This window comes from Acomys russatus, chromosome 15 (genome assembly GCF_903995435.1).
Source record: "Acomys russatus chromosome 15, mAcoRus1.1, whole genome shotgun sequence".
NCBI lineage: Eukaryota > Metazoa > Chordata > Mammalia > Rodentia > Muridae > Acomys > Acomys russatus.
In genome coordinates, this window is record NC_067151.1 from 66585460 (window position 1) to 66599518 (window position 14059).

At 53.5% G+C, this 14059-nt stretch overlaps 2 protein-coding genes across 2 annotated transcripts; one reads left to right on the forward strand and one right to left on the reverse strand.

Moving 5' to 3' along the window:
* Positions 1–2860: 2860 nt before the first annotated feature.
* Positions 2861–6340, forward strand: Aph1a (aph-1 homolog A, gamma-secretase subunit). Its single transcript, XM_051157719.1, has 7 exons — positions 2861–3206; positions 3769–3939; positions 4063–4136; positions 4376–4498; positions 4624–4751; positions 5129–5252; positions 5596–6340. Exons 1-7 carry the CDS (start codon positions 3094–3096, stop codon positions 5658–5660), a joined length of 798 nt encoding a protein of 265 aa, XP_051013676.1. The 5' UTR covers positions 2861–3093; the 3' UTR covers positions 5661–6340.
* Positions 6341–6884: 544 nt separating this feature from the next.
* Positions 6885–13838, reverse strand: Ca14 (carbonic anhydrase 14). Its single transcript, XM_051157720.1, has 10 exons — positions 13625–13838; positions 10392–10571; positions 9283–9425; positions 9004–9099; positions 8788–8854; positions 8348–8505; positions 8149–8269; positions 7911–7931; positions 7724–7808; positions 6885–7126 (listed from the first exon to the last, which is right to left on the reverse strand). The coding sequence occupies exons 1-10, from the start codon at positions 13677–13679 to the stop codon at positions 7060–7062; spliced, it is 993 nt and encodes a 330-aa protein (XP_051013677.1). The 5' UTR covers positions 13680–13838; the 3' UTR covers positions 6885–7059.
* Positions 13839–14059: the final 221 nt, after the last annotated feature.

A 14059-nucleotide genomic window follows, 5' to 3' on the forward strand; every position in this document is an offset into this window, starting at 1 on the left:
CAAACAAACCAGAGTGCCTTTGGACCTTGCGAGACTGTCTCCCCTTGGCCACATGGAGTCATTTCCTTCACCTCTGGCACAATGATTGCCTGGGGCGCCTATGAGTATTATCAAAGCTCGGCCGGCATGCAGGCTTCCTCAAGTATCTTTGTTTGTTTTGTTGTTGTTTTTCCGAGACGGTTTCTCTGTGTAACAGCCACAGCTGTCCTAGACTCACTTTGTAGACCAGGCTGGCCTCGAACTCACAGTGATCCGCCTGCCTCCCGAGTGCTGGGATTAAAGGTGTGCGCCACCACCACCCTTCTTATAGCTCAGCTATTCTCTCTGTTGTTGGCTTTTGCAAGTCTCACTGTGTGCACTCTGTCCTCATCCCCAGCTACTCTCCTGCAGAGAGCCTTGGGCACAGCTAGTCTCTCTGTCTCCGTCTCTGTCTCTCTCTCTCTGCTCTGAACTCTTCCAGATACGCCTGGCTGTCCTCTCTCTTAATGGCACCTTAGCCAAACCATGGAGTGGTCATGTTGCCAGTTTCTTTACTGCACCCCCTCACACATAATAGCCAAGGCCAGTCATCTTCTCTCCACTCTGTGTGGATCCTGATCACCCCTTCCCCCCACCTTCTTGGAAACAGGATGGAAGAAGAGAGGAAGCAGACACTACGCTCTGCTGGGCACCATGCCCATCTTCCACTTTCAGGCACATGGCACCGTCGTTATCACATTCTGTCTGCTTCTGCGTCCTGTTTTCATTCAGTTCAATTTACAGGCAGCAGCATATTCATTGGGCACAACGAGCTAAGGCTGGTCTGTTAGGCAATTGAGACCTCACAGACAAGAAAATTAAAAACCAATACACCGTCACCACCCTTAATCCCAGCACTTGCCATGAAGAGGCAGGCAGACCTGTGAGAGTTTGAGACGAGTTTGCTCTACATAGCCAGGGCTACAAAGAGAGACCATATCTCAAATAAATAAATAAATAAACAAAAAACGCAAAACCAGGAGCTGGAGAGATGGCTCAGTGGTTAAGAGCACTGGCCTATCTTCTGGTAGACCAGGGTTCCATTCCCAGCACCCACGTGGTGGATCACAGTCATCTGTAACTCTCGCTCTGGGTGTCTGATGCCCTCTTTTGGTCTCCTAGGGCAACAAGCACATATATGTTGCACAGACATGCATGATACAAACACCCACACACATAAAATAAATATCAAGACAAAAACAAAAACAAAAAGAAACCAAAACCCCACATGCTTACTAAATACTTGCTCAGCATCTAAAGAGTCCCTCGGACACGGCTAGTGTGTGTGGAACTACCACTCCCAGGACAGGCTGCAGACAGACAGGACAACTGGTAACAACCCACAGAGAAAGGAAAGTCGGCTAAAATCACCAGCCTGTTGAACTCAGAAGCAGGACTCACACGGAATCTTGAACATTGGCCACCTAACTTTGAGGAAAAGATGTATCTGGTGACTTTTTTCAAAAACCTGTTTCTCCATCACCCCCCTCCCCAGCTTACCTCCCCCCTAATTTACAGGGAGGAAAAAGTATAACACAGGCCAGGCGGGCGTGGGTGGTGGGGCACACCTTTAATCCCAGCACTCTGGAGGCAGAGGCAGGCGGATCTCTGTGAGTTTGAGGCCAGCCTGGTCTACAAAGAAAGTCCAAGACAGCCAAGGTTATACAAAGAAACCCCGTCTTGAAAATAAAACAAGCCGGGTGTGGCCCACGCCTTTAGTCCCAGCACTTGGGAAGCAGAGGCAGGCAGATCACTGTGAGTTCGCGGGGCCAGCCTGGTCTACAGAGTGAGTCTGGGACAGCCAAGGCTATACAGAGACACCCTGTCTCCACCCTCCCGCCCCTCCCCCCGCTCCCCCGCAAAACAAAACAAAAATAAAATCAAAGTGTTTAAAATAAAATATAACAACAAAAAAGTGTACAAAAGCCATATGAGTGGCACACATGCATTAAATCATAAATCATAACCAGGAAGCCTGGTTAGCTTAAAAAAAAAAAAAGTCTGTAGTTTGTTGTTGCTTAGAGTATACTCCCAGAACCAATTGTTCAGGTCGGATCCCATAATAGGATTCTTTTGCTTGGGCAACAATCTGTCCTCGTAAAAATGTTGCTCATTCTAATGTGAAATCCCTCTCCCCAGCTTGTGGAAAAAGACACCACTCAAGTTTACTTTTTAGACTATAAACAGAGGATGCATGACATCAAAGGAACTAAGCTGCTTGGTGCGGGACTGTCATTTCCCCTCGGTCCCCATTCCTTTTAAACATTTTGCTAACTTTTCTCTCCCGGCTCCTCTTACTTCTCCTCATTCTGTCACTGCAGAACACAGGCGAACGGTTTCGTTTGAGACAAGCTGTACTACATAAAATTCCTATACCAGACTGCCCAACGAGCTCCCGCCTTTAAGCCCAGCTTTGATTCCTTAGGGTATGTCTCTGGGTCATTTCCTCTAATTCAAGTAAGAACAATGTCCGTCCCTATCTTCCTACAAGCCCATCCTGTGCTCTTTTGTTATTATTATTATTTTTTTTTTTTTTAATTTGTCTCTAGATTCAAACAGGATCTTTCCCCGCCAGGCTCTTCTAGAAATAGGTAGCTTGATTATCACCCTTCATGGGTAAAGAAAGGAAATCGCAGCCAAGGCGCTAGCGAACCGAGGAATCCTTGTCCTGATTGGGCTCGGTCCCGGCGCCACTCCTCTGGAGCCACGCCCAGCCCCAACAGGGGAGACTACAACTCCCAGAAGGACTTGCTGCCACGACCCCACCTCTGCAGTTCCGCCCCTCCAAGGATTCATTGGCCTTCCGGGGGTGGGGATTAGATGGGAGGTGGCCATGGGGCAGCGGCCGGGGGTTGTTCCCTCATCGGCTTCCGTAGACGAGGTCGGGAGGACCTTCGTCCCGGGTTTCGGTTCCCCCCCCTTCCCCTTCCCCTTCCCCGGGGTCCGGGGGTGACATTGCACCGCGCCCCTCGTGGGGTTGCGTTGCCGCCCCACGCGGATCCCCCCCCCCGGCGGGGCGCTGCTCCCATCTGCCTCCCTCGGCTGGAGCTCCCTCCCTCCCCCAGCTGCCCAGTCATGGGGGCTGCCGTGTTTTTCGGGTGCACATTCGTCGCGTTCGGCCCAGCCTTCGCCCTTTTCCTGATCACTGTGGCTGGAGACCCGCTTCGGGTTATCATCCTGGTCGCGGGGTGAGTGGGCGAGTGGTGGAGAAGACCAGGCCAAACGTAAAGAAGGAGATGCAGAAAAGGGGTGGAGGAAGTGGGGCGAGCTCGGGAGCCTGAGCTGGGGCGGAGGGAGGGGGCACAGAAGTAGGAAAAGGTTGGGACAGAGTCAGATCTATGGTCTAGGCGAATCACCCCCCCCAGTTGGCTTCGCCTTCCAGGGGTTTCACAGATCTTCCTGTAGTCCTCCGGGCAACGTCAGAGAAGGGCCCAAGGCCGAGACTAGAGACGGGGCTGTGCTGACCTCGGCCAGCCGAGGATCCAGGAGTGGATCCCTTGCCGTCCGTCCGTCCGTGCCCACACGCTTTGACTCTCATCTCACCGAAGACTGATTTCTACCGCTTCTGCCGCTTGCGGATTCCCACAGACGAGTCTGTTGGAGACTTGTCCTAATCTGGCCCCTGTCTCCCTGACCATCCGGAAGTCCCAACTTCCACTTTTTTTAGACTGCAGCCTTGGCTGGCTCCCCTCCTCGGTGTTTCTGGCTGTCCCTGCCTTTGCCTGTCTCATTGCCCTTGTGTTTTCTCAGAGCCTTTTTCTGGCTGGTATCCCTGCTCTTGGCCTCTGTGGTCTGGTTCATCTTGGTCCATGTGACAGACCGATCAGATGCCCGGCTCCAGTATGGCCTCCTGATTTTTGGTGCTGCTGTTTCTGTCCTTCTACAGGAAGTGTTCCGTTTTGCCTACTACAAGCTCCTTAAGTAAGGACGAGGGGTGGGTGGTCTGGACGGGAGAGGGGACAGTGGTGTCCACTATGGGCTAGCCCTTGGTTGCATGGCGGGCCAGCCCTGCCATTCCTTATGTTCTCCTCTCGCCTACCCCAGGAAGGCAGATGAGGGCTTAGCGTCGTTGAGCGAGGATGGAAGATCGCCCATCTCCATCCGACAGATGGCCTATGGTGAGAACCAAGGGAGAGGGGCCAGAGGGGGGACTTGGACACCCCCTCCCTTTCTGGGTAACCGAAACACCCGTATGCACTAAGTGTCCTTCTTCATACTTGACTTCCAAGGAGAGGCAGTCTGGAGGGAGAGTAGCTATGGGAACATTTTCACCGGGCGTGGGGAGTAAGGTACTGATGATGGGGGTCCGTGATGACCTTGGATGTTCATGAGAGCCTCCCTCCCCCCCTCCCCTCAGTTTCTGGTCTGTCCTTCGGTGTCATCAGTGGTGTCTTCTCTGTTATCAATATTTTGGCTGACGCGCTCGGGCCAGGTGTGGTTGGGATCCATGGCGACTCACCCTATTACTTCCTGACTTCAGGTAAGGCTCACCTTAGGTAAGGCAACGTTGCCTTTCCGCCCTGCACTTCCCTGGCCCAGCCTCTCAGGAGGCTGGGAGCAGGTCAGGCATGCACCTCCTCCTCTCCCCTGTCTCTCTCCCTGCAGCCTTCCTGACAGCGGCCCTTATCCTACTCCATACCTTTTGGGGAGTTGTGTTCTTCGATGCCTGTGAGAGGAGACGGTACTGGGCTTTGGGCCTGGTAGTTGGGAGTCACCTTCTGACATCAGGACTGGTGAGTGGGAGACGGGGCCTGAGTCAGGGAGAACACGTTTGACAGGGACAAGCGGGACAGGATGTGTGTTCTCACTTCTTGTTCTTACCTTACCTTGGGTGGAGGCAGAAAGGTGAGCTCTGTCACCTTAGCAGTGGTTAGGCCACCTGCTGTGGGGAGGAGTCAGCCTGCCGCAGAAGGCCTGAGGTGGATAGGAGGAGCGGAAATGTTTGAGGGGATCTGAAATCACAAGTCCCCTTAGCTGTAAGATGTCGGTGCTTTGAAGAGCGGCCTGGGAGTCCAAGTAGGGTGTCTGCGGAGGTCGGGTCAGAGAGACAGAGTGAATGTCGGGGTTGGGTGAGGGGAGGACCAAACTGCTCTTCTGTCCTCATTCTCAGACATTCCTGAACCCGTGGTATGAGGCCAGCCTGCTGCCCATCTATGCAGTCACCGTCTCCATGGGGCTCTGGGCGTTCGTCACAGCCGGAGGCTCCCTCCGGAGTATCCAGCTCAGCCTTTCGTGTAAGGACTGACTACCTGGACTGCTCGCCCGCCCGACAGATCCCATCTGCCTGTCCACTGCCCATGACTGAACCCAGCCCCAGCCCGGGTCCATTGTCCACATCCTCCTCCGTCTCCTCGCCGATGTGTCCCGCTTCCTTCCGGGTCTGGCGTTGTCCGTCTGTGACCTGTAGTCTCTAAGCTTTGTCAGGAGCGGCCTGGGTGCAGCCCGTCAGGGACTGGTGGGTCTGAACCTGCATTTCTCCCCACCACCTGGGGAACCCCCCCCTGTTGTCCAGGTCTCCCCATGTGTCAGTGCTCTGCTCTCACCCTGCCCACGACTCACCCCGCTTCCCCTCTGCAGGCCGACGGCAGGAGGACAGTCGGGTGATGGTGTACTCTGCCCTGCGCATCCCACCCGAGGACTGAGGGAACATGGGGGGGACCCCAGGGCCTGGGGTGCCCTCCCGATCTCCTCGTCCTGTGTTTCTCCATCTCCAGTTCTGGACAGTGCAGGTGGCCAAGAAAAGGGACCTAGTTTAGCCCTGGAGATGAAGTTAGTGGAGGCTCAAGGGTAGATGAGTCCAGTTGCCCAGTGTCTCCTGCCCAGACTGGACATCTTGGTCTTTTTCTCAGGTCTGAAGGGAACCATTTTTTGGTATGATAAAAGACCCCAAAATGCCTTTTTAAAAAAGTGTGTGGGAGGGATATGTTGGGACCCCCTAGCCTCCTCTGTAGGCTGTATTTGGTTTGGTTTTTTTAAGTGTGTGTGGGGTATGTTGGGACCTCCCAGCCTCTGTAGGCTGTATTTTTGCTCCTGAAACTGCTGATCATGGCTCATTTCTATCTCATTTTCCCCTTGGTCCCAGGCCCTGGGGAAAAGGAAGGAAGTGCATGTTTGCGAACTGGTACCACTGGAAGGTGTGTTGTAACGTCCAAGACCTCAGCATCCCTCCTTTCCCCAAGGTGAAGTGGAGGGTGCTGCGGGGCTTGGCCCCTCCATGGCAGTGCCCCTGGAGGAGTCAGACAACCATGGCATCGCAGGCCAAGAGGGCAGACATTTTTCTAGTTTTTAATTGGGGTGGGGTGGGGTAGGGGGGTTTTCTATCACTGTATCATTTTTCTGCCAAGGATGGGATGGCCCATTCTTCTAATCAAAGTGACTGTGATTTGACTAATAAAAAGGACTTTATAATTGTGGGGGAACTTGGCTCTTAAGAGAGGGGATAATGGATTGAGATTTCTATCTTTTGGTGGCTCTGGTCCGTCCTACCCAGCCTGGCAGCTGATGTTCACCATTGGGAGCTTTGGTGTGATGACAGAAGCATCGGTTGGTGGTTTAACTGGTGAAACTGAGTTAACTTTTCCCAGAAGAATAGGAAACAAGCAGTTAATCCCGCAGTTTTCTTTTTCCTCTATGCCTGTCTCCCAAAGGACAGAGGAAGCCTTTACAAAAGACAGATCAGGATTAAGGTCAAAAACTTTAATTTTCAAATATATATTGAGCAAAAAATAATTAAAATCGCAGCAGCAGCCCTTTTTCCTAGAGAAAAATTACGAAGTGTGTGTGGGGGAGGGAGCGTGACCATCCAGGTGAGGAATGTCAGAGCATCTCCTGAGCGTCACACTAAAGACGAAAACAGACCTGTTCTACAGCGTAGAGAGGACAAAGGCCCCGCTCTTCCTTAAAGAACTGAGGCCTTGCTTCTCTGGCCTGTGGGGTGGTGGAGGTGGTATTTAGGAGAACATGGTAACCCAGTCCCTGCATCCCTTAGAATGCTTCCCCGACCAGTATGAAGGGAAGGCACCTGTGACATCTCTAGACAGCTTATGCCTCCGTGGCAGCCCGTGCCGAGGTGAAGACAACACTTTTCCGGTTCCCTAGCCTCTTCTTCCTGGAAGGGAGCAATGGTTCATTGGAGTGACCAGGTCCTGAGTGAGGAGGTCAGAAGTAGAATAGGAAATACTTTTTTTAAAAAAAACTCAGTAAGTATCTGATCATGACCAGCTTCTCCTCCAGCTCCTGAGTGTTGGCATTACAAGTGTGTGTCAGCGTGCCAGGCCTAATGTGGTGCTAGGGCTCAAACCAGGGTTTTATGTGTAGGAGGTAAGCACTCCACCAACTAAGCTACAGCCCCGGAGAATTTGGGGGGGATGGGGGAGCATTTATCTCACTGTGTAGACCAGTTTGGCCTTGAATGCACCAAGGTCCTCCTCTTGCCTCCTAAGTGTTGGGATTAAAGTTGTGCACCACCATGCCTGGCTGAGAATGCTCCCACCCCTCCCTTTCCCCTTTTTTTTCTTTTTCTTTCTTTTTTTTGAGACAGGGTTTCTCTGTAGCCTTGGCTGTCCTGGACTCACTGTGTAGACCAGGGTGGCCTCAAACTCAGAGCTCCCCCTGCCTCTGCCTCCCTAGTGCTGGGATTAAAGGTGTGTGCTACCATGCCCAGCCTCTGAGTGTTTTCTAATAGGAGTAGAGAGCAGGAGCTCACCTAATTTTTCGAGCGATGAAATAAACAGCCAGCAGGAGGCAGAGACATCCAGCCAAGATTCCCACACCTAGACCCAGCATCTCCCCTGGGGTAGATAAAAGGAGTCAGCCCAGCCTACCAGGCCCCAAGCCTGTCTGCCTAGGCTAGCATCCGCACCCCCTCACATAGCCGCATAGGGCCGCCTTACCTGTGGTATACAGCGATCCCACTGCAGAGGAAGAGAGCGCAGGTTAGAGGGCTTCAGCACGTACTCCCATTCTTGGGCCTCTGCTTCCACACCTGGAAGACGGCCTGGGCATCTCCTGCTGTAGCTGGCTCCCAGTTGTCCCCCCTGGCCGCCGCCTTCTCCCCTCCCCCCCAGGGGCTCACTATTCCACGCCTTTGAGCTCCTCAGGCTCCCACCTCTTCTGAACCCTGTAAATCACCTTGACTGAAGGAAGCAAAGATGGCCCTCTGGTTGAGAGGCTGGGGCGCTCTGTAGTTCTGTACCAGGGCTTCAGGTGGCCCCTCTTCTGTGGAGAACAAGGCCCCCTGGAGCTTTTCTAACTGAGGAGCAGAGGTGGAGAGGTCACCCTGGGCTGTGGGCAGGCAGGCGTCTGCAGTTAGGGCATTCTTGACACTCACCTGTCCCATGGAAACCTGGGCCCTTCTGTTGAAGACTGTCCAGAGCACACTCTGGTAGCAGGGGGGCGTTGTGAGCGAGCCGTTGTAGCGGAAGAACTGCTCCAGCTGTTGGGGGAACAGCTCTCTCACACTGAAGGGAGGCACTGAGGTCTTCTGATCTGGGGGAAGGGACCAAGAGTCTGCCTTCCTGGACTCTCTAAGCAGAATCTACTGCCAACTCGCTGCCTCCCCGCAAAACCTCCCAGGTTAGGTTTTGAAAGCACCCTGCAGTTGAATCTTTTTGGTTTTCTGTTACTCTGTGTAATAGCTTTGGCTCTCCTGGAACTCTTTGTAGACCAGGCTGGCCTCGAACTCACAGCGATCTGCCTGCCTCTGCCTCCCGGGTGCTGGGATTTAAAGGTGTGCACCGCCACACCCCGGCTCAGGTTTTTAGAGCTCACCTTTATGTCTTATTTTATGCAGATGACTCAGAATGTGATCGTAAGCTGGGTTTTCCGTCTCGCCCACCTGTAACGGGAGTGTGTGGCAGAAGCATGTGTTTGGAGTAAGAAGAGCGCGTGGGTAAATTTTAGAGAGGCCAGGGACGAAACAGGCCTAAGGGGTGCAAATTAAGGGGTGAAGCCGTCCTGAGACAAGACACACCAGGGGCTACTGACCTCAATCAGGACGCCTAGGACAGCCAGGCCCTGTGGCTTCTGAGCAGCCTCCGTCAAGCTGCCGTAGGACTCTGAGTCATAATGGACCACGTGGAGCTGAAGGAAGAGAGGAGAGAGCGATGCTCCTTCATTCCCTCCAAGGCTTTAGCTTCAGCCCCCACCTCAACTGCCTGGGTTAAGTCTCTGCCCGCAAAGCTATATCACTTCCCCGGGATCTCCATCCTCTGTCTAAGCACAACCGGACTGCATCAGCCGGGTCCCAGCCCGAGCCCCCGGTACCTCCGCAGCTGTGGCTTCACTGTCGATCTGGTGCTCAGACCCCTCTTGGGATCCTTTCTGACCCCAGTGCAGGTGGAGCTGGGCCGCTGTGTATTTGCGGGGCAGTCCACCCAGGTGCAGGGTTGGGGGCAGGGAGAGCTGTACTGTGAGGAAAGAGCAAAGGTAGGATTGGTGGAGGGATGTGGGCAGTTTACACCCCAGTTTTCTCCCCACATGGGCCACTTGGCTCTCCTCTTCCTTCTCCCTCCCAGAGGCAGTGAGCGCCTCTCACAGGCTGTAGCTTTCTAGCCAGTGGCCTGTCTGCTGAGGAGGCCAGCGCTATGAATGACACATTGAACTTGATCATACACACATCCAACCCCACCTTAGCTGCAGGAGCCCCAACCTCATTCTTTCTTGTTTGTTTTTATTATTTCTTCTAGGCAGGGTTTCTCTGGGTAGCCCTGGCTATCCTAGAACTTACACTTGTAGACCAGGCTGGCCTTGAACTCGCAGTGAACTGCCTCTCTCCGCCTCCCTGAGCACTGGGATTAAAGACCTGTGCCACCATTGTTTGATTCTGAACTTCATTCCTTTTTTTTTTTTTTTTTAATATCTATTTATTTATATGAGTGTTCTATCACCAAACCCCACTGTAGATGGTTGTGAGCCACCATGCGGTTGCTGGGAATTGAACTCAGGACCTCTGGAAGTGCAGCCAGTGCTCTTAACCTCTGAGCCCCTGAACTTCATCTCTCCAGCCCCTGAACTTCATTCTTATGTCCACATTCATGAATGGAGTGAGACAGGGTTTCTCTGTGTGGCCTTGGCTGTCCTGGACTTGCTTTGTTGACCAGGCTGGCCTCGAACTCACAAAGATCCACCTGCCTCTGCCTCCCGAGTGCTCGGATTACAGGCGTGCACTACTGGGCCAGGTTTCTCTGTGTAGCCTCCTGGAACTCACTGTAGATCAGGCTCGCCTTGAACTCAGGTATATCCAAGTGCTTCTGCCTCCTGAATGCACAGATTAAAGGTGTGCACCACCACTACCCATCTTCCCCTGGCTCTTTAAGATTTGAACCAGAAAGAAAAAAAAAAAAAAAGATTTGAACCGGAGCTGGGTCTTTTACCTGTATGGCCATTATTGTGTAGATCTAAAGGCTCAGTACCGGGCTGGTCATATCCGCGGGGCTGCACAGCAGGCAGATCGGGATCGAATATCACACCGGCTGTCTGGATATCAATGGGGGACTGGGCGTCGCCTCCACACTCAGGATAAGAGCTTGGCCAGTGGTCCTGACCGTGTGGGCCTGGTGGAGGGGCAAGTTACCATGGAAACCTGCCCAGCCCCACAGTACCCGCCCCATGTTATAGTGGAAGAGGAAATCTACTCTCCACCCAAGTTGGGTAGGGCTGGGAGAGGTGGGAGTCCCGCACTCCCCAGAAGCTGGGGTGCCTCTGCAGCTGTTCTAGTTAGTGGGAGAATGGTAGCTTTCTCTTTCCTTTCTTTTCTTTTCTTTCTTTATTTATTTTGAGACAGGGTTTCTCTGTGTAGCCCTGGCTGTCCTGGACTCATTTTGTAGACCAGGCTGGCCTCGAACTCACAGCAATCCACCTGCCTCTGCCTCTCGAGCGCTGGGATTAAAGGGGCACGCCACCATGCCTGGCTAACAGATATTCTTTTTGGGCCCCCTATCAAGTAGTTTTGGGGTTCAGATATCCTTTCTGCCACTCATTTCTTACTCTCACACTGGGCCTTGCTTTGGCTCCAGAAAGATCATTAATCAAAGGTTCAGAGGGATTGAGTTCCGCTGTCCCTAGAGTCACAGTATTCTGCCAGCTTTTCCTCCTGACCTCGGGCCCTGACTAGTTTCAGAGGCAGGACCGGTTAGGGTAAAGAGGCAGAAGACCCGCAGCGGAGCTCTCGGCCCCTCCCTACCCAGTTCGCTTCATTTGCACCCGGATTTATGGGGGACTCATTGTCTTTTCTGCAGAATCAGGAGACGTGGGATTTAATGATTAGAGCAGGGTCTAGCAGCCACACGTGTTTGTGTGTCTGTGCCGGAGAGGAGCTGGTGGGCGGGACTCAAGAAAAGCTCCTCTTCTCCCCCTGGGACATGTCTCGGCGGTGCCTGGTGAGAGGGTCCCAGGGTAAAAGGGGGTGCCGGTTGACCTGGGGTTCTGCTCTCACCTTCATATGTCCAGTGGTGACCTGTAAGAGAGGGTGATTTAGCCTGGAGCAGTGTCCTGGGCTCTGCTGTCTTCTCCCTCCCGCGCCCCCGCCCCCCCTTTCTGCTCTCTTTCCCCGCCCTCCGCTCCAGCGCTTCCCAAGCACTGAAACTGGACACCGCGGTGGAAAGGCCGCCGGGGGTCCTGTTTAAAATAACTGGCCAGGCCGTGTTCGTGGTTAATGAGTAAAGAGGGAGGAGCAATGAAAAGAGATAAAGCCGGGAGACTAAAATTAACCTGGATCCAAATGTGCAGGCGGACCCAACCCTTCACTGCCCCGACCCCCTTCCCGACCCCCCCCCCCCCGCCAGCTGGAGCCAAGTCAGAGTAACACTTAGAAGGCTCGGGTGGGGAGGGGTGAGGGTGTGGGCAGAGGGCTTGGAAGGATAAAGAGCAAAAGTGGATGGAAAAAAGTTGAGTGTGTGGCAGCGCTACTGAAGGCAGGAAGGGCTGTTAGTCCTTCGCCTAGCCGCACCCGCGCACGCACCGCGGGTGAAAGCACAGCACTGGTGGTTCCCCCCCAGCTCCAGGGGAAAGCTGCCCCTGCGCTCTCAGATGGCTCAAGAAAGGGTAGGGCCTGTTGTAGGTTGAGGGTGGTGGGTGGGCACAGGCAGCCAGGCTGGCAAGGACAGGATGAAAGTGAAGCATTGTGTGTGGAGAGCAGACAGCTGCCAGCCGGGTCACATGCCAGGCTCTCGTGCGGTTCTTCTGTCTCTGGCCAAAAACGCTGGGGGGTCCGAGGATTTAGCCCCCCGCCCCCAATGGCTAACCTGCTTCTAGGAGAAAATTCTTGTAGACTGCCTTGTATTGCTTAAATCTAGAAAATGGGAGAAACCTTAAGTTCCGTTCCCTCTTTGTTAATCCTTTATTTATTTCATTTGTTTGAGACTTGGTTTTGCTATGTAGTCCCTACTGGCCCTGTACCCACTCCGTGGTTCAGGCTGATCCCCACCCTGTGGCAATCCTGCCTCAGCCCCCTGAGTGCTGGGATCACAAGCTGCCTAACACCTGTCTGCTCGCACTTGTGAGATGCTTTGGGCCTCATCGGTGGTCTGCCCCCAGGGGCCCATTCCTCAGCTCAGGAAGCGTTGCTAAACAGCCCAAGTCGTTCACTATCTCTCTGGGATATGCCAACAACGAAAGTCCCCTGGCTTCGAGAAGGTGCCCTGCCCTTCCTGCAAAATGTTCTGAGCTGTTTCGAATACTTTTCCCCCTTTTCCCAAACTGCTTCTCAGAAAAGATTTTATGGCTCTTCATTTCATCTCGTCCCCTTGGCCCCATCTTCTCGCTTTCTAGATAACCCTCCCCCTCCCCCTCCTTCCAACCCTAATCCCTCACCTACTAAGTGCCAAGCGAGGCGTGTACAGCTGGGAGCCAGGGGCAAGAGGGTCCAGTCTAGCCTCGGCTATGTAGTGATTTGAGACAAGTCTGGCCACATAAAACCTTGTCTCAACAACCACAACAATAAAAAACAAAAGTAAATAAAAACAAAACAAGCAACAACAACAAAAAAGAGCTGTATGAATCCTTAAGGCATTCCTGGACCCCAGGAACTCCATGGTTTGATTTTCCCAACTGTCTCCCTCTCCATTTCTGACTCCCCCAAATCCTTATGGCACCATAAAGAGCTGAGCAAGTTTCTACCGCTGTGTTGCTTTCAGGCCAGCGGACCAATTGGTTAGTGTCTCCGAGCAGTGAAGAGGGCACCTTGGCAGGTCGTGAGGCTAGCCCCCGATCAGCTGGGAGCCAGGGTAAGTTGGGCAGTCTTGTAGCATGCGTCCCTCCCCACCCTGGTCTCCCTAGCCAGCCAGCACAGTGCACAAACAAAGAAGGCCAGGAGGGCTGCCTGGGACTAGGGCAGTGGGGAAAGAGCAGCTGTGGCTGGCCAACTTTCCTACACTTGAGAGTATTCACACGCTGGCCTCGGGCTAGCTCTCCCCTGCCTCAGCAACAGCAGTAATAGCTAGGCTACAGAGGAAAAGGGAGGGAACTCCACCATACCTTTCTCCCACCCGGTGCCTTCCCCCCCAGCCCCCCCCCCCAGCCCCTAGGCTTCTCTTTACTAACCCTCTCCTCCCCCACTTAAGTACACATGGCTATGTGTGGACATTAGCACAAACCCAGATGTACCTACCCCCTTCTGCAGCCAGGATCCAAGTCACCTTTAACACGAGAGCGAAGAGCAACATATTATCCACACAGTGGGACACAGGGGGCTAGAAGAGAGAGGTGGGGAGCGACCGAGGAGTTCCTGGCAGTCTCTCTTTTCTTCTTGTCTCAGTCTCTGCCAGCTCCCAGGGATTTGATTTTCCACAGGTTAGCACGAACTTCTGGATGCCAGTATAAATCAATCAATCTCTCTCAATCTCTCTCTCTCTCTCTCTCTCTCTCTCTCTCTCTCTCTCTCTCTCTCTCTCTCTCTCTCTCTCTCTCTTTCTCTCCCCACCACTTGCTGGCCCGCAGCTTCACAGTTGCCTCCCGCTTTTAAGGTGGCTCTGAACCGGTGTACGTGAGGAGGGGGTGGTGCCTGGGCTGCAGGCGAGCAGCTCCTTAAATAGCGGATTAGGTA

Excerpts from the sequence above, each read along its gene's own strand:
- Aph1a (XM_051157719.1), top strand. The coding sequence starts at position 3,094 with ATGGGGGCTGCCGTGTTTTTCGGGTGCACATTCGTCGCGTTCGGCCCA. Across the intron at positions 3,207-3,768 it reads GTTATCATCCTGGTCGCGGG|AGCCTTTTTCTGGCTGGTAT; the intron begins GTGAGTGGGCGA and ends GTGTTTTCTCAG. Across the intron at positions 4,752-5,128 it reads ACCTTCTGACATCAGGACTG|ACATTCCTGAACCCGTGGTA; the intron begins GTGAGTGGGAGA and ends CCTCATTCTCAG.
- Ca14 (XM_051157720.1), bottom strand. The coding sequence starts at position 13,679 with ATGTTGCTCTTCGCTCTCGTGTTAAAGGTGACTTGGATCCTGGCTGCA. Across the intron at positions 8,855-9,003 it reads TCCTAGGCGTCCTGATTGAG|GTGGGCGAGACGGAAAACCC; the intron begins GTCAGTAGCCCC and ends CTCCCGTTACAG. Across the intron at positions 7,127-7,723 it reads TTCATCGCTCGAAAAATTAG|GAAGAAGAGGCTAGGGAACC; the intron begins GTGAGCTCCTGC and ends GCTCCCTTCCAG.